The sequence below is a fragment of the Oryzias melastigma genome, linkage group LG11 (genome assembly GCF_002922805.2).
Source record: "Oryzias melastigma strain HK-1 linkage group LG11, ASM292280v2, whole genome shotgun sequence".
NCBI lineage: Eukaryota > Metazoa > Chordata > Actinopteri > Beloniformes > Adrianichthyidae > Oryzias > Oryzias melastigma.
The window spans coordinates 23,941,849-23,968,393 of NC_050522.1; the positions used below are offsets into that span (position 1 = coordinate 23,941,849).

Below are 26,545 nucleotides of genomic sequence, written 5' to 3' on the forward strand. Positions count from 1 at the left end.
TATCTTTTATTGATTAGTTTATTTGTCTAAAAGGCTAATTTATTTCTAATTTATTTCAATGAAAAACCTGAAATGCTTTTATTTTGGAAATGAAACAACTGTGTCCTCACAGGAGAAGGTCTCCTCAGAAGAAACGGAGGATGACGACGATCTGAGGGAGTCTGAGGATGTGGTGTTTGCCCAGGATTACCTCCACAGAGTAAGAGAAATCCTTTCCTCTCTTATTTTGAACTAAAAACCATAATAAATGCCAAAATACCCTAAAAAAGTGAGCAGAATGCCATTCTAATTTTCAACTTTACTACACTCTGACTCCATTTAAAATAAAGTAACGACTGGTTGACTATTAAATTAGTTCTCGACTATTTTAAATATTGATTCGTTGTCAATTAGTCGACTAATCGTGGCAGTCCTGCTCATAAGTAACATGTTTTCTTCTTCTGGGCAGGTCTGTGAGGCGGTGCAGGGGTGTCCGAGCCTCGCCGAGCAGCTGTTGCAGGTGTTGGATGAATTTTCAGCGGCGGGGGCTCCAGACGTTTTATACGGCCGGTTGAGCCACGTCCTGCAGCCTTGGCCTCAGCTGCTCAAAGACTTCGCAGGCTTCCTGAACCACAAGCAGGCCCGCAAATGTGGACTGGTAGCTTCCATTCCCTCCAGCCGTGACTGTAGCTGGGATTTTTATTTCATGTAGACTTTAAATTACAGTTTTTATTTTTTATTTTATTTGTTTGTTAGTTGTTGGAACAGCAGCTGTTTAAACGAAGCAGGCAGTTTCTACGGCGTCTGGGCCGCACCCTCGGAGAGAGCTCATCGCTCTACCAGGAAGTGGTTTCTGTGCTGCAGGGATGCTCCGCCCCCTCATCAGAAGACATGGACAAGGTGGATGAAGAGTGATAAAATGAGATTAAATTAGATTTAAGTCAAAACTTTATGGAAATTGGCAGAAAATGTCGTTTCTTGACATTTTTTCTTAAGGATTCATCTTTTGAGCTCTTTTAAAACTATTTTTAGTTGTCTTTTAATTGTGATTATGCCACTTTCAGCCAACATTTTTATAAAAAGTGTTGTTTTTTAGGACGTAATCTTAAACATACTTTAACTTTTCAACCCTTAACACGATTATTCCAGTAGATTTTGAAGATTTTGATTTTGAAATCTACTGGAATGATCGTGTTAAGGGTTGAAAAGTTACAGTAGATCAAAGAACAAACATTTGGGCGCCGGCGTTAAAGGGTTAACTTCTCCTCGTCCTCCTCTCAGGTCGCGTCTCTGCTCAGGCACCATGCAGACCTGCAGGTTGAGGTCCGGGAGTTCTTCCAGCAGCTCCACACGTCCTCCGGCTCCACAACCGGCGCCGTGGACTCTCAGAACAACTCCGGCGGCGACGGGACAGAAGGTGACCGCGAGGAGCAGCGAGCAGTTTGTGCCAAAAACAGCAAATTGACTTCTACTGGAGAGAAGGTCGTCGTTTGGACCCGGTAAGGACCAAATGTTCTTAAGGAACTTGTAAAGTTTGTGGGTTTTAACGTTAAGTGGTTAACGTCTCTAAAAGCACAGAAAATGTTATATTCCTTATAGATTTCTACTAAAATAAATAGAAAATTTGTCAACAAAAAACAGTCCAATTAAAGATTTATTATAAGTTAATGTATTGTGATATATGGAGGATTTAAAACATTTTAAAACCTCAGTAAAAACAGTAAACGTATGAACTGTTTTTTAGGGCAGAGAATCGATTAAAAACAATTAACTCATTAATTGCAAACCTGGAAAAAAATAATCACAATTAATTAAAATTAATTTTTCTTTTTACAGTATTTGCCAACCACTTATTAACTGGAAATAATCAGAAAATGAAATCACAAGCAAAAATATTACATTTAGAACGTTCATTTTTAATCTTTTAAGGGCCTAAAACTCGTTTTTTTTTACTTTTGAATTTACCTCTTATTTTCAGTTTAAAATACTACATGCTTTCTTATTTGATATCATTTTAATGAACATGCCCTCACCTATGCGACACTACCTTTATTTAGTCATTTTTCCATGTTTTATCCACACACCAGCCATAAAATCCTGCAAAAACAGAAAATTCCGCCTGGAAAAAAGTGATTCATTTTGTTGTAGAAACCCCAAAAATGTTTAACGAACCGTTTGTACGTCATAGAATAAAAGTTTTAGGTGTTATTTCATAAAAACAACAAGAAAAAATGTTGTCAGCACACTAATCAACATGTTTTTGAATGAAAATACAAGAACAATTCTAGGTGAAATTCACAGATTCCTTTGGGCCACAATATCAATATTTTCTGTTGATAGAGGAACATCCCAAACCCATCATGTGACTTGTTATGCTATTATACACACAGTGGCTGTGCTACAGTCTGCTCGTGTGGCTTCAGCTATCAGGCAGCCCAAAAAATAAGAATTATAAAAAAAAAAAAAAAAGTTTTTTTTTCTTCTGGCAGCACTGCTGTCAATCCGACATTTTTCCTGGCATTCTATTTTTTTTCCCTCATTGTGTTTATGGAAAATTCTAAGAGTTTTTTTTTTTTTTTGAGAATTTTGATCCAGCTGGATTTCAGGTGTTCTGTTCGGCAGGAATCTGCTCGCAGGCGGAGGCGTATCTGTCTACTTAGAACTCCTCGACTCCAACAACGTTGGTGGGCGGGACTTAACGGTGAACCACGAAGTTTCTGCAATTTTTTTAGACAACGTTGGTGCTCGTTGTTGTAGAAAATGCACGTTGGTTCCTATCCCAAAATAAAATAATGATTGATTTCTTCGTTGTTGGATTTCTAATAGCAGACAGCTCTGTTAGGCTCCGCCCACCACAGCAAGTCCTCTGTTCTGCGTTGCAGCTGTCTGATCGACGTTCATCTTCCGCCTTGTTTATTAAAATAAACGATTGCTTTTGTCCAAAACCTACAAATAAATACCATATTATCTCTTTATTTGAATAAAATGTCAATCACAGATTATTCAGATAAGTTTATTTTAGACAGTTTTATTACGCTGATCTCACAGATACACAGCAGGATGCCTGAGAGTGTTTAAAGGGTTAAACATTTTAAAACCTCAGTAAAAACAGTAAATATATGTGGAAAAATAAGCTATGTTTTTGTTCCAGTGAGGCGGACCGCACCATTCTAACCGCCTGCCAGCAGAAAGGAGCCAATAGAAAAACGTTCAGACACATTTCTGCTCAGCTGGGGAACAAAACCGTCCATCAGGTAAGAGAGCGCGTTTTTCAAAAGAGTTTAATCTGAGAAACAAACTTTTTTCTCTTATTTTCGAAACTATATTAGCTTATAAGCTAACATGTTATCATGTCTTTTTTTTCAGGTACAACTTCGTTTCCAGGACTTAATGAAGCTATTTTACACTGCGTCCTCAAAGGGCCAGCCAGTCAACAAACCCAAAGCAGCTCCTGACTGATCCCGGACAAGCCCCCGCAGACGACCGCCAAGTGAACGCCTCGTTTGAATGGGTCTGCTGCAGCATTTGAGCTACAGGGTCATTAAAAGCACTAATGGTGGATTCATCTCCAGCAGAGTGTGATCGACAGCTGTCTTACAGCCTTCAGAATCACTGCATCAGTGCAAGATTGAGCGTTTACAATCATGAGTGATTGTAGTTCAGCACCTGGAAATGTTAAATCCTGATTTTGGTTCAGTGGAGCAACTTCATGAATTAATAAAATTAATGTTTATTTACATTTTTATTCAGAATCCAAAATCAGAATCAGCTATATTTTTCTAATTTAGTCTTATAATTCAGTACTTTTAGACAAATTTAAATTACAGTAAAAGATTTGATCTTTATCTTAAGCTATTTCAAATTAAAAAAGTAAACTAAACAAATGTTTCCAGGGAAATGTCCTCACTAAATGTGCTTTAATATTAAACTTTGGAATGGTGTGAGGCTGCTTAAAAAATCCATATTTGTTTTATGTTTTGGAGTATATGTTTGACACAAATTTCAGATGAAGTAAAACCATCATTTTTGGATTGCTCTTCTATAAGTCTTAAAAAACCTTTAACCTTACCGTCTAATAGAGAGAGTTTCATCCTCTGTGACAATAACAGATGAAACATTTTTATAATCAGTGGGCATTTATTTATGATTTACCTCCTCTGACCTCAAAGATCTGGGATTTCACTGTGACAAATTGTTAAATGCATGAAAAAGGCTAGAATAAGTCTCAAAAACCTCTACCTTATTTTTGATTTACTTGTTTATTCCTGCTGAGCAATTAATACTAAACTAACTATAAGTTGCCAAATTTTTCTAATTTTTTGTTTTTTTTGTTAACCCTCTTAAGCTTTAGTTTACCAACAGAGGCTACTGTCACATGCTAATGATAATAGCAATGCAATATAAACCCACTTTGTTTTATATACTTATAAAAAGCTCAATATTTCTTTTAAAACTTGAAAACTCTTAAACTGAATAACATTTAAACGTCAGAAACACTTGATGCAGCATTGTGTAAATGTCTTCTATGTGTCTTAGCAGCTGTTATGAAGGATTCTCCAACGTTCTATGAAGGTTTTGATTAAATGTTTGCTTATTCATGTTGAATATAAACAAACAAATGTTGATTTCAATAAATAAACAATTTTTACAACTAGTTATTTGTGTTTTTATTTTATTATTTTGTGGTTTTCTTTTTTTACATTTGCTAAACTATTGATGTCTTATTGTTAACTGGTCGAAAATTCCTGATAGGCAAGCTATTTGACCAATGAGACGATTACATCACATGGTTTTTTTTGTGGACCAATAGGAAGCGCTCATTCCGGTTTCTTCCCATGATGCCCCGCCTTTCGTCAGACAGCTGGGGACCAGTAGTGAAGTTTTTGCTAAGATTACCGGACGCACAGTGGTGTGCTCTTCAAAATAAAAGCACAAAGTAAATTTTTTCAATAAAAATGATGAAAGTTTTTAGCTTTATTCATTTTTTAGAGTCCAGATTTAAATTATTGAATTTAAAATAGTAAAATAAATATGTATTTTTGCTCAAATTTTAAAATTTAAAACATTTTGTTTTTAATTTTGAAATCACACTCCGGAAATGTGCAGATATTAGATCCTATTTATCAGTAGGGTTTTTTCCCCGTCCAAATGACAGGCTCTATATTCAGACTTTTCCTGTTATATTTACCTGTTAGTGTTCCCCTCTTTTCTGCACGATGACGGCTGCGGTTGTCTTTTCCGCCGTCACGCTGGCGCTGCTTTCCCGCCCGCCTTCAGCTGTGTCTGGCCGCAGGGATGTGGTCGAGCTCGGAGACGCAGACTTCGACTACCTGGCGACGGAGCACGAAACCATGCTTGTCAAATTTTACGCTCCATGGTAACAGAGAGGCTCTAGTGTAGTATATTTTTGTTTAAAACGTGTTCTGCTTTATTTTATTGTGTTCTAACCTGCTATGTCCTTATTATCACTTAATAACAACTATTATTTATAATAAATGTGATTTTTTTAAATATATATTTTTTTGTCTTTTCATACTTTTTGAATGACGTTTCAAATATATTTTTCTGACTTCTTCAAGGTGTGGTCACTGTAAGAAACTTGCCCCAGAATTTGAAAAAGCAGCAAATAAACTAAAGGGACTTGTTAAATTAGCAAAGGTAACCATTTATTACCTATACCATTAAATTTGTGGTTATTTTAAGTTTGAACGTATAGAAAAATAAGAATTTCTTTGTCTTCCAGGTGGACTGCACTGCAAACTCAGAGACGTGTGGTCGTTTTGGAGTCACCGGTTATCCCACCTTAAAGATCTTTCGGTATGGTAAAGACTCTGCCTCATATGATGGACCTCGCACTGCAGGTAAAACACTCAAAAGGGAAATAAAAACCTTAAATAAAGCCTTGACAGATTGTGAGTAAAGCGAATGTGCTTGTAGATGGGATCTATGAGGTCATGCGGAGGCAGACGGGTCCAGACTCGGTTCACCTGAAGAGTAAAGAAGATCTTCAAGGCTTTGTCAACAACTACGATGCCAGCATTGTTGGTAACGCTCCCATGTTTGTCTGTTCGCCTTCATTTCTTCCCTTTAAAATAAAGATGTTTTGACCTTAATGTTTGCGTTTCTCCTCAGGTGTTTTTCCCAGCTCTGATAGCGCTCGTTTACCAGAATTCCTGAAGGCAGCAGGTCTGTTAAGAGATCAGTTCAGGTTCGCTCACATTACTGATCTGCAGGTAGCTGAGGATCACAATGTGAACTCAGAGTGAGTAAATAAATCAATACACAAGATTTAGTTTAAATATTTGATGTTTTTCTCCTGTACAATTAAAGATCCTGCATAACTTCATTAACTGTTCAGTTATTTGTGTGATTGCTTAGTAAGCATTCACACTATAGTGATTCTCCTGCTCCTTTCTGCATGTTTTTTGACAAGAAAAAAGTCAATCACACTTTCAACGATTTCAGAAATCTTAGTAAAAATGTTCAGCTTGTTCAGGACATTTACTGATTGAATTTTTGGTATTCATAAACTCTAGTAAATGAGAAAGTCTTCAAATTGCAAAATTTTAAGTAGATTAGAAAAGTTTAATTACCCATGATAATGCTCTTGGGAATGCATTTTGCTGAAAGTAGTCGCTGAGGATGCTGAAGCTTTTTGCTGAAAATTGTGACACCATTTTATTTTAATTACTGAAAGGATTTGCCGAATTGTTAAATTTGCTAAAAGACTGGAAACTTAAAAAACAACGAAAGCGCTGAAGTTGACCTAAATTTCTGAAAGAACTATGGTAAAATTGCTTAAAAATCCCTAATATTGAATTTTAAAAAATATTTAAAGTGTTGTTTAAATATGAGCTAAACTTCAAATTAGCGCCAAAAACCTCAATAGATGCCAAATTTGCCACAAAAAGCTAGCTTGTTGCTTTAAATCTAGCTAAACATAAGCTAAATTAGTCAAAAATGTTAGCTTGTTGCTAAAATAGAAGCTAAACCCTAAATTTGCCTATAAAAACCTTAGAAGATAACAAATAAGTCAAAAACGTTAGCATGTTGCTAAAATATTAGCTAAACTTCAAATTAGATTAAAAAAACCTCAGTAGATGTCAACTAAGCAAACAAAAAAAAAGCTAGCATGTTGCTTAATTTCTAACACTCCAAAACTGCTTTAAATTCCTCAGTTAACAAATTTAGTCCAAAGCGTTAGCATGTTGCTAAAATTGAAGCTAAAATCTAAATTAGTCCAAAAAACCACAGTAGATGCCAAATTTGCCACAAAAAGCTAGCTTGTTGCTTTAAATCTAGCTAAACATAAGCTAAATTAGTCAAAAATGTTAGCTTGATGCTAAAATTTTAGCTAAACTTCAAATTAGCTTAAAAAAAACCCAGTAGATGCCAAATAAGCAAAAAAGCTAGCATGTTGCTTAATTTCTAACACTCCAAAACTGCCTTAAATTCCTCAGTAAACAAATTTAGTCCAAAGCGTTAGCATGTTGCTATGGAGAATATTTTGATCAATATTTCAAAAATTATATAGTTTATGAATACCAAAAATACAATCAGAATGTTTTTGGCTAATTTGTTATCTACTAAGGTTTATATAGGCTAATTTAGAGTTTAGCTTCTATTTCAGCAACAGGCTAACATTTTTGATTAATTAAGTTTATATATTGGAGTTTAGCTAGTATTTAGGAATGATCTAGCTTTTTTGGGCTAATTTGGAGTTTAGCTCATATGTATTTTTGCAAAATTGTCATGTTTTAGGGATTTTTAAGCAATTTTGTTACAAATTTTTCAGAAATCAAAATCAAACTTCAGCATTGTTTCATAGCTCTTTAAGAAAATTTCCAGTCTTTTAGCAAATTTAACATTTTGCAAGTAGCTTTTGCGTTTTCAGCAAATCCCATCAGCACTTAAAGTAAATTGGGTCTCCATTTTCAACAAAAAGCTTCAGCATCTTCAGCTACTACTTTCAGCCAAAAGCATTCACACTAGCATGATCGCAGGTTATGCAACTTTTCTAGTTTTCATTTTTCGTCTCTCTAGGACCGTTTTGCTGTTCAGACCTCCACGGCTGGCTAACGCATTTGAAGACAGCGTCGTCGTCTTCAAAGATTATCTAACCATCAGCTCCTTAAGGCGCTTCATCAGAGATCACCTGTATGGTTTCCTCGTTTGATTGATCGCACGACTCTAGAGGAAACTGCAACCTCACTTCCTGTTTGTGTGTGTGTAGCTACGGTCTGTGTCCTCACATGACGCTGGAGAACAGAGACCGTCTGAGGGTGCGTGACCTGCTCACGGCGTACTATGACCTGGACTATCACCACAACGTGCGGGGCTCCAACTACTGGAGGAACAGGTGAGACTCATACAGAGATGCAACGTTTTATCTTCAACCTCCTTTTATATATTTTAGACTTCCTTTACATTTCAAACATCTCCGTAGATATATTCATATTTTTGCCCATTTTTATTAAAAATCAATGACATTTCTTGAAAATGCTTGTTGACAGTGTCAACTTTAAACCATTTTCCATTTTGCCAGAGTGATGAAAGTTGGATCCAAATATTCTGGGCGGAGCCTGATGTTCTCCGTAGCCAATAAAAAGGACTTTCTGGTGGAGCTGGAGGAGGACTATGACCTGGGCACGTCGGATGCCGGAGATCTGCCGTTTGTCACCATCAGGACCAAGCTGGGGCAGAAATATGTCATGAGGGAGGAGTTCACGTAAGAAACTTTATGGTTTACAGAAATGGGCTCCAACCGGTTTAATGGCGGAATCAGTTTTTTTTCTTTTTTTTAGCTTCCAGTTTCCATTAAATTTTTAAAACCAAACCAATATGCGTTTGTCGGGGATATCGTCAGGAAGTTTTGAAATTATTATGGGATGGCCACATGGCCTACAGCTTGGTGGCCATTTTGTGGGAAAGCCTGAGCTTGGGCGATTTCCACATCTGGAAAAATGAACCTTTTGTTTGTGCAATTTTCTTGAAATAAAAAAAACACTTTTAGGACCACCTACAATTGAAACTCCTCGTAGGGAAATAAATGTAAAGTAGATATAAAAAAAGTAAAATAACTTTTCACTCTGCGAGCCTCCAAACCACAGTAGCCATAGTGGCTCGATAATCAAGAACTAAACATTTTGACAAATTCCAGTGTTTTAAGTGAGCCTCATGGTTAAAAAAATACACTTAATCAACTCTGTTTTAATTTTAAAAAGTTAGATTTATACATTTCTGGCTAAAAAGGACCACAAACGTTTATTTTTTTCCCCACTTGTGACATTACATTTCCTACCACTAGATTTACTGCATTAAGACGATCCTATGTGACACAGGAAGTCTTTTATTTTTAAAGGAAGTCCTGTGAACCTCTGTTAAAAGTTATAAACTGTTTTATATTAGGGGGGAAAAAATCAATTTTCTCTTAAAGTTTGTTCTATTTATGCAAAAATAAAACAAAAACATTTTATCTATATTTCTTATAAAATAAGAATATAAATACGTCTTATTTTTTTAAAGGATGTGTGGCTCCCACTGGGTTGTGGTCGGTGAAAAATCAACTAAAATGGCTCCTTAAGTGTTAAAAGTTGCAAACTTCTGATCTATGAGAACAAACATAATAATAAATCCATATTTAGGGTAAAGACATTTTGTCTTGTTTAATGCAGATGTCTTTTATTTTGAAGTCCAAGGCTCTTCTTCTGTTTCTTCTTTTCTGATAAAAAATTTCCCTGTTTTTTGCTAACTTTGTTAGCTTGACGGTTTCAATTTAGCAGCCGCTTTAAGAAAGTAGCGGATGGATTTACTACACGTTAGCATGTGTCAAGAAAGAATGATAGAGAATTCAGTCGTTTTTCAAAATAAAACTTCAGAATCGGATTACAAGTCAACAATTTGGGTCTTTTTATTTATTTATTTATTTATTTTAGTTTCTGGTTCTAAAATCAAAAGAATATTTTTGTCATTCTCAGCGAGTGTTTTCCGTCTTCACTGTTTCAGGAGGGACGGTCGGTCGCTGGAGAGGTTTCTGGACGATTATTTCGCCGGTCGTCTCAAACAGTACATAAAATCCGAACCCATTCCTGAGAAGAACTCTGCTGCTGTTAAGGTAGAACAAACGTCAGTTTATTTTCCTTTATGTAACACGTCGTTTTAAATGAAGACTGTGTTCCTTCTCCCCTGCAGGTGGTTGTTGCCGAGTCCTTCAATGAAATCGTGAACGATCCAGAGAAAGACGTCCTGATTCAGTTTTACTCTCCGTCCTGTCCACACTGCAAAAAACTGGAGCCCATCTACAGAGAATTAGCTGAAACGGTAAGAAATAATTTGCTGAAATTATTTGTAATTGATTAAAAAAATATATATATATTTCTATTTATTTTCTCCAGTCAGCTTTTGATCTATTTTCACAATGTGATTTGCAAGATTTTTAACCAAAACAACAAAAAAGCGTATTTTGTTTTCGAGTTCATAAGAAATTTACCTCTGAGTTGTGGGCAGAACTTTATGTGTGGGGTAACCCCGCCCCTCTTCCCCTCCCTGTTGCTGAGAGCTTGGAGCTTGTGTCCTGCCGGTGCATTTTCTGCGTCCCAAAAACGCTCTTTTTCAAATTAATTATTTTCCTTCTGTTCCTGATTCACAGCAATTTGCATTAAAAATATTAAGAAATGCAAATTTGAGCATAATTTTTAAAATGATTTCATTTATATGAATCATAATTTTCATCAGAATGGGTGTTTAATGACAAAACAAAAACATATAAATGTTCCTAAATGTAAAAATGTTTAAAAAGTACATCTTTAAAATCCTTCAATTTGTTACAACTAGAAATGGAGCTAAAGCATTTTTTTATTTTTAATTTTACAGTTTTCACCACAAGATCAAATACATGTTTTTGTGAATACATAAAAGATTTTACCTTCCCTTGTTTGTATTTCCAGTTGTATTCTTATCCTCGCACTGTGATCGCCAAGATGAACGCCGTGGACAATGACATCCCACTGGGTTATGACGTCCAAGGGTGAGGAAAGACAATTTTACTGTAGTTTTCAGACAACAATCTTCTTTATGGCTCTTCTTTTTCTTCTCAGGTATCCCACAATCTATTTTGCTCCAGTGGGTAAAAAGGATAATCCTATTCGATACCAGGTAACTCCTTTTTTTTCCATTTAATCTCTTAGTCCACATGTGTCAAAGTCAAGGCCGATAATTCGATAATTCTATCCGGCCCTCCAGATCATTTTATTTTATTGTTATTAATGGCCTGATGTTATATTATTTCTAACTTGTATAATTTTGATAAAATATATTTCAATGGAGAGTAAAATATTAAAAGTTATTAAAGGCCTTTTTATTATTCATAATTATGATAAAAAGTTACGGTTTTAAAGTTTAAAAATTTGGCTCTCTGCTAGCTTTTTGGACTATTTTGGAATTTAATAAGATTGTTTAGGTTATTTTGGAGTTTAGCTAATATTTTAGCTAAATGCTAGCTATTTTGGCTAACTTAGGCTGTTTTTTTGGGGGGGGGTTTTAGGCTATTTTAGAGATTGGCTTATATTTCAGATGCATACTAGCGGTTTTGGCTAATTTAGGCTTTTTTTAGGCAGTTTTGAAGTTTAGCTATTTTTTCAGCTACATTCTAGCTGGTTTGGCTAACCTAAGTTTTTTTTTTCTCCATTTTTTTTTAGGCTAATTTGGCATTTCGCTAATATTTTAGCTGGCTATCAGCTATCAGCCTCTGCCTTTTTAGCTATCAACTTCAGGCTTTTTGGCTATCAACTTCATCGTTTTCAGCTATCAATTTCAGCATCTTCAACTATCAGCACTAGGATCTTCAGCGGTCAAATTTAGCTTCCAGCATTCACACTAGCATTATCACAGGTAATGCTATATATCTAGTTCATAATTATGTTAAAAAGTTCTGGTTTTAAAGTTTCAAAAATGTATTTTTAGATTGTTCAATAAATGTTTATCCTGTTTGGTGTGTTTTGGATTTTGTCCCTCTGTGTGGTTTGAGTTTGACACCCTTGTCTTAGTCACATGATGTCTGACAGTCCAATGACATCTGTTGTATTTCCAGGGTCCCCGAGAGCTCAAAGAATTCCTAATTTTCCTGAAGCGGGAATCGAGTTACAATCTAAACTTGGGCGGCTCCAGAGATGAACTCTGATTCAACCGGTCAGTTTTTGACTTGCAAAGGATGGAGTCGATTGTTCGGTTTGGACGGGACCTGCTAAAACGTCCGAACCCGGGCCAGGGTACATCAAGTCCGAGAACCTCGTTCAGCCCGTCTCATTTGCCATCGGCAGTCTACGTCCAGCTGATCTTCTACCACTTTTTTGTATTCATGTCATTTATGCATTTTAAGTAGTCTGTTTTGTTTATTTGAATTTTTTTTGCAAAAGACTGTGATCATGATTTATTTATAGCTTAATATGTGGAATTTAAACTTGAACATTTTTATTTATAAAATGTATTTATTTATTTATTTGAACTTAAGCAGAGGCAAAAAATCAAAATAAACCCAATAAATATTTATTAAAACTTTACTTAAAGCTTTTTTGGAATCGTTTGATTTAGCAATATTTTACATTTGCATATTAAATCACTTGAACTACTGTGTTATGCACATTTTTAGTTGGCATGCTATTGTAATAAGGAAACTTTTGAAACATAAAAAGACTAAAGTTGGAACAAATGTTTGCATTAAATCATTAGTGAACTGAAAAAAGTATTTTTCCTGGGGGTGGACATGTTATTTTTATTTATTTATTTTTTTATTTTTGTTTTGTTTTATGGAAGTACAAATGTATTTGCATTTTTACTCTTGGATGCAGATTTTTAATTATTATTATTTCCGGCTTATTATGCATTTAGTTAATTAGTCCTACCTCAAAAGTGCTACTTTGTATGTGATTTTATCTCTAAACTTGCTAAAATGTTTCTTTAATAAAAAGGTAGCCATAAGAAGAACTGATGTTTGCAAATTTGCCTTTTTAATATTTAAAATAAAATGGTTCCTGGGAGTAAATCATATTCTGTGTCGCATTGGTCAATGATTGTATTTATTTATTTTTTATCTAACTTTGATAAATTGAAAGAAAACGTGAAATATCGAGCGTCATATTGGTTTTCTCCTTAAAAGGTTCGTGTTCCAACCAGGCTTTTATGTTATTCATTTTATTCGTTGAAAGACATGCCAATCAAGTAAATCCTCGTATTTGATTGGTCGAGCTCAAGCGGCTCTTCTTCCTCTTTTGTTCAGCCCGCCCTCTCCCCCGTGCCTCCCAGAACCTTCCAGGCTGCTGAGGTTCGGCTCCCGCTGTCAAAATGATGGGCCAGCAAGTTTTAGTGCTCAGTAAGTGTCATATTTATTTTTTTACGTGCGCATAGACTTTTAAAAAGTATTATTTAGTGGTTGCCGAGCTCTGTAGCTCCGGTTTGGTTGTCTTAATGAAGTTAGAAGGGGTTGGCTATCAGACAAAGCCGGCAGAAGCTAAACATGTGCTTGCTACGCTGTAAACCGCGAAGGGAGCGATCGCTATTAGCATCTCCGGCTGCTTTCCTCTCGTCGGTGAACTCGCTGCTCCACCCAGATACTCCCATCAGCTTTATTTGGTAGTTTGCTAGCCTAGTGCGCGTGGAGATGCTAGGCTAGCTTAGCTAAATCACTCCAGTTACTCAGCATGAACGTGCGGCTAAAAGGCTAGCAAGCTAACATTTTCTGCAGCATCAGTTTGAATTTCAAGTTAAACGCTATGAAGTGAAGTGACAATTAAATAATTGTGATTTATTTAAGAAAACGTTTTTAAGAAGTCATGATAGAATCTATTGTTAATATTTAGTACTATTTGTGTTTCTGTTGAATCGTCAGATGTTTTATTTTGTTTTACGCGATTTCAGGCTATTTTAATACAGAAGGAAAACAGTAAAATTAAAAATACTTGGGCATCTCAAATTTAATTAACACGAATGGAGCAGAAATAAATTAAAACGATGCCATCTTTTTAACATTAAAATTGCACCAGTCAAAATTATAAATAGATATGTACTTTAATAATGCATACAGTATTCACTGATTATATATTCCATTACATATATATAACATATTTATTATAATCCCGCCTGTTTTATAATTTACTCAATTTTGTTTTAATGCTGTTGTCATAATCTGGTCATTTACCATTTAAAGTTGTTTCTCCTGCAGATTTTCTATAATTTTGCTTTAAAAATATGAAGAAATGCAAATTTGAGCATAATTTTTAAAAATGACTTCATTTATATGAAGTGTAATTTTTATGAGAGTGGGTCTTTAATTACAAAACGAACATGTATAATAACTGTTCTTAAATGTAAAAATGTTTAAAACTAATATTTTTTTATTTTTAAAGTGCATCTTTAAAAGCCCTCAAGTCCATTTCTTACAACTAGAAATGGAGCCAAAACATTTTTTTTCTTCTATATCTCCCATTTTTTTGAGAATTATAATTTGGTTATTTACTTACTTAAATTGTTTCCACCTCAGATTTTCTAACCAATAACAAAGATACATTTCCTATTATTCTATTATCATTAAAACATAATATTACACAATTATTGCACATCATGTAACAATAATGGTGCTTGTTGATTATTATCAAATAATATTGCAACTTCTCTTGCCATTTAACAAATAAATTGATTATCAGAAAAAAATATATATTTTATTTTGAAATAAGAAATGTATTCCTTATTTTATTTTACTAAATTTATTGTAATTGTATGTAAATGTATATGAATCTATTCTGGTCTAAAATATGTCTCCCTCTTCCAAATTTATTACTGTTATTTTAAAACTACATTTTTACCAACATTTCTTTTGATAAAAATTCTACATTTCAAAATTATTTCTTTATTTTGCTATCAATTTTATTTATGACTTGAATAAATCAAGTTTTGGTCATTTTTTAAAAAACAGCTACTCTCTTAATTTATTAGTTTGTTTAACTTTTCAATTTGATAGTTTTATTAAAATGTGTTTTTATCTCTTGTACTGTTCCTCCAGTTTTGGTATTATTAGCAAAATGCAGTATTATTTTTTATTTTTTAAGTATCATAGTCAATTGTAATGAGGCACATTTTTTTCCTAATTCTAATGGTGAGAAAAACTGGAACCACATATAAATTTATTATTCTAAATTAAATCAAAATAGGTTATTTTGTCAAGTTTTAACTCCAATTCCCTCCATTCCCCCTAATGTTATTTATTGGTGTAATGTCATACATTTACACATCAAACTGTTTTGTTTTAATTTTTTATTTTTTTTTTAAAGACCAGAATGTGAAGAGAGAGTCGGGGCGCAAAGTTCAGACCGGGAACATCAGCGCTGCAAAGGTTGGTTCATTTTGAAACATGCTGGAAATGCACTTTTTGATTGGTCAGTAATAAAGCAAGTTAGAGTGAGGCGCAAGTTTGATTGTCTCAAGTTGTCAAAATCGGAAGTTGAGCAAAATTTAAATGTGTTTTTATTTTATTTTTTTGTTGATTGCTTTTCAGTGATGTTTTGTTTTATAGAAAAAATAGCAAATATACAAAACTAAAGCCCCAGTGAGACCATAGTCTTATATTTTATAGTAAAAGCAATTTTTTTCCCCCAAAAAAAGGCGCTTCAACTTCAGATTCGGCTGATCTGTTTTTTCCATCTTTGATGTTTTCTGTCTAATTTTAGCTCATGTTAGCTCAGGTGCTAACGTTCCTCTTCATTTCAGATGATTGCAGATGTCATCAGAACCTGCCTCGGCCCTCGAGCCATGATGAAGGTCCGTTCTGTTCATCGTCATGAACAACAAAACACATACAGAGTGTTGGTCTGTGTATTCTAAGGCAATAACGAGCAGTTTTTGCTTCTCTGCGTAGATGTTACTTGATCCTACAGGAGGAATTGTGATGACCAATGATGGAAACGCCATTCTTAGAGAGGTTAGATTGACTAAAGCTGATGTTTTTCTGTTAAAAGTGAAACTTTAATAAACATCTGTGTGTGGAAACAGATTCAGGTTCAGCATCCTGCAGCCAAATCCATGATCGAGATCAGCCGCACTCAGGATGAAGAGGTCGGAGATGGGACCACTTCTGTCATCATTCTGGGTACGGAGAAGTTTTTTAATTTATACATCAGAATGTAACGCAACCAGATCATTTATCGCGTTTTATTCCTGTGTTTTTGTATTAGCTGGAGAGATGCTGTCTGTAGCCGAGCAGTTTCTTGAACAGCAGATGCATCCAACGGTGATCATCAGTGCCTACAGACAGGCTCTGGAGGACATGCTTGAAGCTCTGAAGGAAGTCAGGTACGCTCATAACTGTTGCTTTTTAAAAATTCTTTAACTCCTATAATAGTAACATCTTTAAGAATAGACCACCTGGACTCTTTTTTTTAATTTATTCGTCACATAATCTCTTAAAATAAGTTAGATAAGTAAAATATTTTGTTCCTTTTGGCCAAATATGATTAACTCCAAAAATCCCTCAAGAAATTAATTTTTTTTTATGTGTTCTAGATGCTTAAAATGAGTGAAATAACAAAAAAATATGCATTTTTTATTTCGTTTTCCTTCATAAAAACAAATCCAAACATTTTGAGGTAAGAAAAAATAATGTTAACAATAATAAATCAGCTCAAAACTTTTGTTTGTCAGAATAATTTTATTTTTTTCCTAAAGCTTCTTGAAGTACAAGAATTAAATAATATTGTTGATCATAAGATAGTTTCTGTGCGGTTAATTTTGTCAAGACAGAACAATATTATTATTATTTGGTGCAAATGAGGTCAAGAAAGTATAAATGTATATAGTTAAATTTTTGTTTTTAATAAATATCAAATCTCAGGTTTATACTTTAATATATGGAGCTATGTTGGGGCCAATATTATTTGAAACCCAAATAAAACAAATTGGAAAAAAATTGGTGTTTGGTCAAAAATATATTGTAAAATGTAAAAAACTTTTTGCTATTCTAAAATAAACTTAGTTATTTTCAGCTTCAAATGTTTGTTTTTTTAGGACACAAAATTTCAAATCTTTTTTTTACTTTACACTCTTCTTTTGTTTGTTTTCAAATATGAAAATTTCAGTTTCTAAACTTTTTTCCACATTGGGGCGTGGCTAAGACGACGGACCAATCAACATTGATGAAGGGGAAAGTTTTAAACTGAAATTTTCAGATTAAAAAAGAAAAAAAAAGAGTTGAAATTGAAATAATGAGTTTTGAAACCTTAAAAAACAGAACATTTGAAGATGAAAATAATTAAGTTTATTTTAGAATATCAAAAAGTTTTAGACATTTTACCTTTTTTTTTTGCCAAACACCAATTTTTATTTGGTTTTCAAATCATATTGGCCTCAATTTAACTTCATACTCTGATCATCTTTTAAACTATTTTAAAAATCGTTCCCAGCAATCTTTTAATTACTATTTTCAGTTAAAATCAAAACTGATATTTTGAGATTTAAGAACAAAAAATATTTGAAACTGAAAAAAAAAATGTGAAATTTACATTTTTTGTTCTGAAACCTAAAAAACTGAACATTTAAAGCTGAAAATATTTACATTTATTTTAAAATAGCAAAAAGTTTTGCTCATTTTTTAGGCCAAACACCAATTTTTTTCTTTCAATTAGTTTTATCTGGGTTTCAAATAATATCGGCTACAAAGTAGCTCCATACAAAGACAGTGTTGATGCGTTGGACTCTCTGCAGCACCCCCGTGGACACGTCCGATCGCTCCATGATGCTGAAGATCATCAACTCGGCCATCAACACCAAAGCTCTGAGCCGCTGGTCGGACCTGGCCTGCACCATCGCCCTGGACGCCGTCCGCACCGTGGAGATGGAGGACAACGGACGCAAAGAAATCGACATCAAGAAGTACGCCAAAGTAGAAAAGGTACGGCTCTCACCTGTGTTGTCGTCACTCCCCGACAGCCCAATTCAAAGGAGTTAATCCTGTGATCCTGGTCAGGTTCCGGGCGGGATCATCGAGGACTCCTGCGTCCTGAAAGGTGTGATGATCAACAAGGACGTGACTCACCCCAGAATGAAAAGGATGATCAAGAACCCCAGAATCGTGCTGCTGGACTGTTCTCTGGAGTACAAGAAAGGAGAGAGTCAGGTACAGCGCTCGACAGCTCTCGTTCTCGAACGCCCTGTGGTGCAGCGTCTGACCTGCCTGTTCGCCTCCAGACCGACATCGAGATCAGCAAGGAGGAGGACTTCGCCAGAATCCTGCAGATGGAGGAAGATTACATCCAGCAGATCTGTGAAGACGTCATCCGCCTCAAGCCAGACCTGGTCTTCACCGAGAAGGGGATTTCAGGTGCGTTTCCTGTCCACCTCAGTCCCAGTGCACGCTGGGGCGGTACCGTTCCACTCCGATCATCTTTTCATCCTTTTTCAAAAGTGTTTCCAGTGGTCTTTAGGATATGGTTGTGAAGTAACCCCGCCCCTTTCCCCATCACCTGTTCCTGAGATCTCAGAGCAGGAAGCTTGTGTTGCCCCGATTAGTCCACTAATAAACTATTAAAATAGTCGACGATTAATTTAAAAGTCGATTAGTCGTTACTTTATATTATATGGAGTCAGATTGAAGTAAAGTTGAAAGTTATACTGACATTCTGCTAGCTTTGTGGAGTATTTTGGGATCTATTTGGGTTTTTAGGCTATTTTGGAAGTTAGCTGATATTTCAGCTACATGCTAGCTGTTTTGGCTAATTTAAGCTTTTTTATTTTTAAGGCTATTTCAGCTTTTTTATTACTTATTTTTTATGCTGTTTTGAAACTTAGCTAATATTTTAGCTACTTGCTAGCTGTTTTAGAATTGTTTCTGTTTTTTAGGCTACTTTGGAATTTAGATAATATTTCATCTGCATGCTAGCTATTTTGGCTAGGCTTTTTTTGGGGGGGGGTGGGGCTAATTTGGCATGTAACTAATATTTTAGCTGGCTATCAGCTTCATTGTTTTCAACTATCAGGTTTAGTGTTTTCAGCTATCAGCACTAACTGCTGCCAAATTCAGCCTACAGGATGTGAATATATCTAGTTTTTAGTTAGTTTAAAGCTAATGATAGTTAAGATGTGTGCTTTACATCCACTTTGCGCATGACCTAATAACTCGAGTAATCAGAAAAAACAATCAGCGATTAGTCGACTATTAAAATAATCGTTTGTGCAGCACTAGCACCTATCTAGCCTATTTTCTGCGTCACAAATTAGCTTTTTATTCAAATGTCACTTTTTAAAAATCATTTCTTGATTCACAACAATTTGAATAAATAAACACTCCTAAATATATGTTCTCCATCGTGATATTTTTTGTCTTTTTCACATCTTTTTTTATTATTTAGACATTTATGAAATAATTTAAGATTAAAGTTGCTTCCACAAAATGTGTTCATTTCTGATAATGCACAATACAGTTGGAGTGGGACTATAAATGCATTTATACTTCATGGAAAATGAGCTAAATATTTAAATTTTAAAAGTCAGTTTATTTACTAAAAAAGGGGAACTTTTTTTTATTATTCTGTTTCAGATCTGGCCCAGCACTACCTGGTTAAAGCAAATATCACCGCAATTCGCCGTGTGAGGAAGACCGACAACAACCGCATTGCCAGGTACTCCAGTTTCAGACTTCTATCCTGAAGTCACATCATCATCATGTCTGAACTCACCTGTTTTTGTTTTTAGAGCCTGTGGAGCTCGCATCGTGAGTCGGACGGATGAGCTCCGTGAGGAAGATGTTGGTCTGGGAGCCGGACTGTTTGAGGTGAAGAAGATCGGAGACGAGTATTTCACCTTCATCACCGAGTGTAAAGATCCCAAAGCCTGCACCATCCTGCTGAGAGGAGCCAGCAAGGAAATCCTGGCGGTGAGGACGCCGCTCGCCCTAAAGTTCTGACCAACCAGATTCATCCGGTCGGTGTTGACTCGCTCCCGTTTGGTCCACAGGAGGTAGAGAGGAACCTGCAGGACGCCATGCAGGTGTGCCGCAACGTGCTGCTCGACCCCTTCCTGCTGCCGGGCGGCGGTGCGGTGGAGATGGCCGTGTCCAAGCGTCTGACGGAACGCTCACGTGCTCTGACGGGAGTCGAGCAGTGGCCGTACCGGGCGGTCGCCCAGGCTCTGGAGGTCATCCCTCGAACCCTGATCCAGAACTGTGGAGCGTCCACTATCAGAGTTCTGACATCACTGCGGGTACAGAAAATATTTCAAATATTCCTTATAGCTACAGTACTTGTTTGTAAGTAATTGTGTGAATGCTTTGACTACTGACATTTTTTGTTTTTTTAGGCTAATTTGGAGTTTAGCTAATATTTTTGCAGCATGCTAGCTGTTTTGGCAAAATTAAACCTTTTTTTTCAGTTTTTACGCTAATTTGGAGTTTAGCAAATATTTTACCAATACGCTAACCATTTTGGAAAAGTTAGACTTTTCTAGTTTTTTAGACTAATTTAGAGTTTAACTAAGATTTTAGCAATATGCTATATGTTTTGGCAAAATTAGATATTTTTTTGTTTTTAGGCTAATTTGGATTTTAGCATATATTAGCAATATGCTAGCTTTTTGTTAATGTTTATCTTTTCTCCAGTTTTTAGGCTAACTTGGAATTAAGCTAATATTTAAACAATATTCTAGCTGTTTTGGCAAAATTAAACTTTTTTTAGACTAATTTGGAGTTATGCTAATATTTTAGCTTTATGCTAGTGGTTTTAGCGAAATTATAAATTTTTCTCTGATTTTAGGCTAATTTGGAGTTTAGGTAATATTTTAGCATTATGCAAGCTGTCTTGGCAAAATTATTTTTTTTTAAACAAATTTGAAGTTTATCTAATATTTTAGCAATATGTTAGCTGTTTTGGCAAAAGTATAACTTTTTTTGTTTTTAGGCTAATTTGGATTTTTGCTTATATTAGCAATATGCTAGCAGTTTTGGCTAATGTTGGGCTTTTCTCCAGTTTTTTTAGGCTAACATGGAATTAAGCTAATATTTAAACATACTAGCTGTTTTGGCAAAATTAAACTTTTTTTAGTTTAATTTGGAGTTATGCTAATATTTTAGCTTTATGCTAGTTGTTTGGGCGAAATTAGAAATGTTTCTCTGTTTTTATGCTAATTTTGAGTTTAGGTAATATTTTAGCAATATGCTAGCTCTTTTGGCTAATTTATACTTTTTTTGGCAAAATGTTTCTTTTTTTTATTTTTTTATTTTTTTTGCTATTTTGATATCTAGCTAGTATTTTAGCAAGATTCAGGCTTCAGCATTTTCAGCTATCAGCTTGATCATCAGCAGATACATTCCACTTACAGCATTCACACTAGCATTATTACAGGTAATGCCATATATCTATTTTTTATTTAAAATAAACAGAATTTATCTTTTTTGTTCAGGCAAAACACACACAAGAAGGAAATGTGAACTGGGGCATCGACGGGGAGACCGGCAGTCTGACCGACATGTCAACTATGGGAATCTGGGAGCCGCTGGCCGTCAAAGCTCAGACCTACAAGACGGCAGTTGAGGTGAGAACTATGAGTTCGATCTACAGCGATCAATATAATTGATCTCCACCAACAAGACTTTCTTACCATTATTGCAGACGGCCATCTTGTTGCTACGCATCGACGACATCGTCTCTGGTCACAAGAAGAAGGACAAAGACGAGCAGTTCGGAGGCCAAGGAGCCGAGTAGATCTCCAACATTTCAGCCGTTTGTGTGTGTTCATTTGTATGTATGTGTGGGGACCAGGCGACTCACTGAAACTTAATAAAAACAAAGTTAAGACCTTGTTTCTGGCTTCGTTTTTGTGGTTGAAGTTCTAAGTTACTCTTCTCAAACTGAATAGTTCAAGAATAGTTCAAACAACACTTGTCTCATTGGATTATATCTTAGATTAACTTGAAAAGTTGCATTACCTGCGATAATGCTAGTGTGAATGCTTTTTGCTGAAAGTAGTCGCTTAAGATGCTGAAGCTTTTTGCTGAAACTGGCGACGGAAGTGACTAATTGCTGCAGGGATTTGCTGAAAATGCACACCATTTTTGCAAAATGTTAAATTTGCTAAAAGACTGAAAAGCTAAATTTCTGAAAAAACTTTGTTGTAAAATTGCTTAAGAAGAATTCCTAATACATGCCATTTTGCAAAAAATATATTGTGTGTTGCTTAAATATGAGCTAAACTCCAAATTATCCCCAAAAACCTTAGTAGATGCCAAATTAGCCAAAAAAGCTAACACACTTTAATACTAGCTAAACTCCAAAATAGCCAAAATTCCTCAGTAAACTGAATTAGTCAAAAACATTAGCCAATTGTTAGAATAGAAACTAAACTCTAAATTAGCCTTAAAAAACCCCAGTAGATGACAAAATTTGACAAAAATGTTAGCATGTTCTTCAAACGTTAGCTGAAATCCAAATTAGCATAAACAGCTCAGTAGATTAGCCGAAAAAGCTAACACACTCCTTAAATACTAGCTAAACTCCAAAATAGCCAAAATTCCATAGTAAATTAAAAAAAACATTAGCCAATTGCTTGAATAGAAGCTAAACTCTAAATTAGCCTTTTAAAAACCCAGTAGATAACAAAATTTGACAAAAACGTTAGCATGTTGTTCAAACGTTAGCTGAAATCCAAATTAGCATAAACAGCTCAGTAGATTAGCCGAAAAAGCTAACACACTCCTTAAATACTAGCCAAACTCCAAAATAGCCGAAAATTTCTCAGTAATCTATTAAAAAGCAATAGTTTTTTATCAAAAATTGAAGCTAAACTTTAAACTACCCTAAAACACTATAGATAACAAATTAGCCAAAAACGTTAGCATGTTGCTTAAGTATTAAGTAAACTCATATTTTTTCAAATAGTTATAAAGGATTAAAACATGCCATGAATATATTTAAAGGTTTGTTGCTAATCTAATTATATTTTTACATTGTAAGACTTTCTAATTAATTTCCTTTGGGGCATATTTTACTCAATATTTCAAAAACTATAAAGTTTACAAATAACAAAAACGTTCTGAACAAGCTGAATGTTTTATCATTATTGTGTGAATGCTCAGTTTAAAATGTTCAAAGCTAACTCGATTTGTCAAGTGAAAGTGTTTCGTATTTAATTTTTCACTTTGCTGTGAATTAAAAGTGTTCAGATGATGATCGGTCAGTGTTTTTATAGTTTTCTTGACACTAGTGTTGACATCAATAAGATGGTTAGTATGCAGTTTAATGTGTTGTCATCAACTTGAAAATCTGATTTTTGCGTTAAATTTTAAAATGATTGACCGTAACAAGGTGAAAACAGATAAAAGGATATAGCAAGTAAATGTACTTTTGAATTAATTTGTAAATTATCTTACGCAACCACAGAAAATTCTGAAATGAAAAAAAAAAAACGTTTTAAACAGAATAGTGTAACTTTTGTGGCAAATTAAAAGAAGCCAAATATTCAAGTTAATTTGATAGAAACCTCTTTTTTAATAAAAAAGCAAAAGTAAATTTGAGTACATTTAGGACTACATTCGTTTGTTTAATTGTGTTTAAGCTAAAACGTGATTTAATATTTTTGATTATTGGAAAATCCTAAAATTCTTACCATAATTGAATTGTCAATTGTTGACTATTTCTTTAAGAGGGGGCGGGGCTTCCCGGTGATCAGCTGACATGAAGCGAAGGGTCATGTGACTCGATGCAGAACGGTCACAACAGCAATGGCGCCTGCAGTGACAATGAGAAGCAACAGAGTTTTTGTTGTTTTGCTTGTTTTATTATTTAGTTTTTGCCAAAGTTTCGTCGGCGGGACAAAAGAATATCAAAGAAAGGTAAGACAGAAAAGTGAAGCCGGAAGTGCTTTAATTTACACCGTAACGGACCTAAAAAAACACGAAGAATGAACAGGAAGTGAAAGTGTTGACCGCCTTTATGCCAATATTGAAATAGTTTACGCCCAAAAATCAAATTATTTTTTCTTTTATTGTTCTAATTAAATCATTTCATTTGTAGTTTTTAGTATTTCCATTTATTGTTTGCACTCCTTTTATTATAATATGTCCTTTTAAAAATATCATTTCAGTCCTGATAAATTAATTTCACATGTAATTTTTTTTATCTTTTACACTGTATAAGTTAAATGTTTTTGATACTGTACATGTAAGTTATTAATTAACGCAATTTTTAAAAACTGTAACCCTATCCTTTATTTCTTTCCTCGTTTTTTGCCGTAGTTCGTATGAAATTGATTTTAAAAACGTGTTTACACTTAAAATGACAAATAAGTTGTTTGTTATTCTTGTAAATTAAATGTCAGGCTTTAAAAACGTTTTTCTATTATTATTATTATTATAATAATTATTTTTTAACAATGTTTGCTTAAATAATCCAGGAATTACATTTAAACTACAAATAATATGGTTCGAAGAGTGTATTATAATTTAATTAATTTTTAGTTTATAAATGCAATAAGGAATATATTTCATTTAAAAGCTACTTGCTTTTCGTTGAGTTTTTGTTTCCTTCAGGCTTTGTAAACATGACAGTCACGTGAAAATATAAATCAGTATGAGATCAAATCTTATGAAGTTTTTTCTTTTTTATATACGTGTTTATTTTTCTTTCCGCCTGATAAAATGTTGCAAATTTATACGACAGAAGTCTATATTGAGATGCTACAGTTCTACTAATCTGTAGACATAATTTTCTCCTTTAATAGTTAATCGTGTCTGTGAACCCAAACGCAACAACGCTGCCACCTGGTGGTGACTTGCTGCATGTGCGAGCCGTGGGAAATGACGACACCCTGCATTTCCTATTCTGCAGCCAGGGGGCGCCAACGCTCCTGATTGTTCACACAAACTCCAGCACGTCGTCTGTTCAGGTCGGGAAATGCTTTTTAAATATGAATTATTCATTTGTTTTAGTAGTGATTCACAATAATATGTATATATATATGTATTTTACTATTAAGGCTTTAAAAATGTAATTTTGTTCTTATTTTTTAATGTATTACTGTACAATAAATTCTGTTTTTCCGTATTTGTTTACTATTTTTGATAATTATCAAATCATGCTGTATATAAATGTTTTGTTTTATAAATATAATAAAATTGTTTTCTTTAATTAATCTATAATTAAAAAGTTGTATGGGGAAGTTTATAATATTATATCAAAGTTTGTTAAATTTTTGTGTATTAGGTGAACTGGCCTCAGTTTTTGAGCCGTAATGTCAGCGGCGGCCTCCGTGTGGAGCCACAGAGCAGCATCCAGTACAGCATTGCTGTGGTTTTCAGTCGGGTCAGTCAGAACCTTCAGAGATCTCCATAGAAACGATGGGTTTGCTTCTTAACTCCGTTGTGCTTCTCAGCTGTTGGAGTACGACGACGTGAATGACACCGCCAAGCCAGATTCCGGCTTCTTCCCTCCATACGAGCTGCAGAACTTCAAATGGACCCGCCTCCAGCTGTTCGGCGCCGCAGCTCTGGTCTGCGGGAAGACACCTGAGTTCGTGAACGGATCGCTCTGCCTGAAGGTTTGAGACGCTCGACACTTTAAGTGAGTGAAGCACATATGAATGTTTTGGTGAATTGTTCCCCTCAGTTGTCTGTCTTTGACTCTGATGGGCGTGCTGAGTCTTGGCCCCGCCTCCTACACTCGCCCAACTCCTCCCAGCTGGAGGTTTGGCTGGATGGCATAACAACACAGGCGCCAAACTCCCGGTTCCTGCTAGAGCTGCAGGCGGTGGGCGGAGACTTCCCCCTGAGCCGAGTGGACGTCCGCCAGTTCATCGACGACGAGTTCACGCCATCTATTTTTAAGGTAGGAAACGTCAAACCTCAGAACTGTCAGAATCAGAACCGAACTCGTGGATCTTCTCACCTGCCAGGTGTCAGAGTGGGTGTCTCCAGCAGCGGGCGGCTCAGACGTGTTGGGTTACGTCCAGTGGAAGCCGGTGGCGTACCGCCAGTCCAGCCCAGCCCTGGAGGACGCCACGCCGTGCCGCTACTCTGACCCTCAGAGTCAGGACGCGAACGCCACGGCGGCTTCATCCGCCCTCATTCGGGCTTTCTTCTCCGCACACAACGTCACGGGATTGAACGTGAGCTTCGGCCTGGCGGGAGAACCGTTCTATAACAGCACCAAGTTCCTCAGCTGGTGGGTTTCCCTCTCCTCAACGTCTAAATCAGAGCTGCCACGATTAGTCGACTAATCGACTATGAAAATAGTCGACGACTAATTTAATAGTCGATTAGTCGTTACTTTATATTATATGGAGCCAGTAATAAAATTAAAAGTTATAATGCCATTCTGCTAGCTTTTTGGAGTATTTTGGTTTTTAGGCCATTTTGGAATTTAGCTATTATTTCAGCTACATGCTAGCTATTTTCGCTAATTTAGGATTTTTTCAGTTTTTAGGCTAATATGGAGTTTAGCTAATATTTCAGCTACATGCTAGCTATATTGACTAACTTAGCATCTTTTCAGTTCTTAAGCTAATATGAAGTTTATTTAATCTTTCAGCTACATGCTAGTTA

The 26,545-nt window shown here is 35.2% G+C and overlaps 4 protein-coding genes and 1 long non-coding RNA gene across 8 annotated transcripts in view; 4 read left to right on the forward strand and 1 right to left on the reverse strand.

Annotated features, from left to right (window-relative positions):
- si:dkey-27c15.3 (GON-4-like protein) overlaps window positions 1-3,716 on the forward strand; it is an 18,576-nt gene extending 14,860 nt beyond the window's left edge. For 2 of the 3 annotated variants that reach the window (XM_024298257.2, XM_024298255.2), the window contains exons 23-27: window positions 572-637; window positions 736-879; window positions 1,261-1,478; window positions 3,131-3,233; window positions 3,346-3,716. In XM_024298257.2, coding sequence (XP_024154025.1) covers window positions 572-637; window positions 736-879; window positions 1,261-1,478; window positions 3,131-3,233; window positions 3,346-3,438 — 624 coding nt within the window. In that variant the 3' untranslated portion in view covers window positions 3,439-3,716. Of the gene's footprint in view, window positions 1-112; window positions 200-448; window positions 638-735; window positions 880-1,260; window positions 1,479-3,130; window positions 3,234-3,345 lie in introns of all 3 variants that reach the window. The other variant, XM_024298256.2, reaches the window with a different exon arrangement.
- LOC112162487 overlaps window positions 1-5,300 on the reverse strand; it is a 7,708-nt gene extending 2,408 nt beyond the window's left edge. Inside the window, exon 1 of the long non-coding RNA XR_002922069.2 lies at window positions 5,168-5,300. This is a non-coding gene — a long non-coding RNA (uncharacterized LOC112162487). The remainder of the gene's footprint in view (window positions 1-5,167) is intronic.
- On the forward strand, window positions 4,984-13,021 carry pdia8 (protein disulfide isomerase family A, member 8). The gene is made up of 13 exons (XM_024298258.2): window positions 4,984-5,356; window positions 5,559-5,637; window positions 5,723-5,840; window positions 5,917-6,024; window positions 6,112-6,241; window positions 8,023-8,136; window positions 8,213-8,338; window positions 8,525-8,707; window positions 9,985-10,093; window positions 10,171-10,299; window positions 10,926-11,005; window positions 11,076-11,133; window positions 12,068-13,021. The coding sequence occupies exons 1-13, from the start codon at window positions 5,196-5,198 to the stop codon at window positions 12,155-12,157; spliced, it is 1,485 nt and encodes a 494-aa protein (XP_024154026.1). The 5' UTR covers window positions 4,984-5,195; the 3' UTR covers window positions 12,158-13,021.
- A 179-nt stretch (window positions 13,022-13,200) lies between these two features.
- Window positions 13,201-21,811, forward strand: cct3 (chaperonin containing TCP1, subunit 3 (gamma)). The gene is made up of 14 exons (XM_024298259.2): window positions 13,201-13,345; window positions 15,300-15,361; window positions 15,736-15,786; window positions 15,884-15,946; window positions 16,018-16,114; window positions 16,200-16,317; window positions 17,725-17,911; window positions 17,987-18,136; window positions 18,208-18,340; window positions 19,556-19,637; window positions 19,711-19,891; window positions 19,972-20,217; window positions 21,412-21,543; window positions 21,621-21,811. Exons 1-14 carry the CDS (start codon window positions 13,318-13,320, stop codon window positions 21,711-21,713), a joined length of 1,623 nt encoding a protein of 540 aa, XP_024154027.1. The 5' UTR covers window positions 13,201-13,317; the 3' UTR covers window positions 21,714-21,811.
- Window positions 21,812-23,655: 1,844 nt separating this feature from the next.
- The window catches only part of LOC112162703 (glycosylated lysosomal membrane protein), a 6,915-nt gene continuing 4,025 nt past the window's right edge, over window positions 23,656-26,545 (forward strand). The window contains exons 1-6 of one of the 2 annotated variants that reach the window (XM_024298589.2): window positions 23,657-23,839; window positions 24,727-24,891; window positions 25,209-25,307; window positions 25,378-25,542; window positions 25,611-25,829; window positions 25,897-26,165. In XM_024298589.2, the coding sequence (XP_024154357.1) occupies window positions 23,729-23,839; window positions 24,727-24,891; window positions 25,209-25,307; window positions 25,378-25,542; window positions 25,611-25,829; window positions 25,897-26,165 (1,028 nt within the window). In that variant the 5' untranslated portion in view covers window positions 23,657-23,728. Of the gene's footprint in view, window positions 23,840-24,726; window positions 24,892-25,208; window positions 25,308-25,377; window positions 25,543-25,610; window positions 25,830-25,896; window positions 26,166-26,545 lie in introns of both variants that reach the window. The other variant, XM_024298590.2, reaches the window with a different exon arrangement.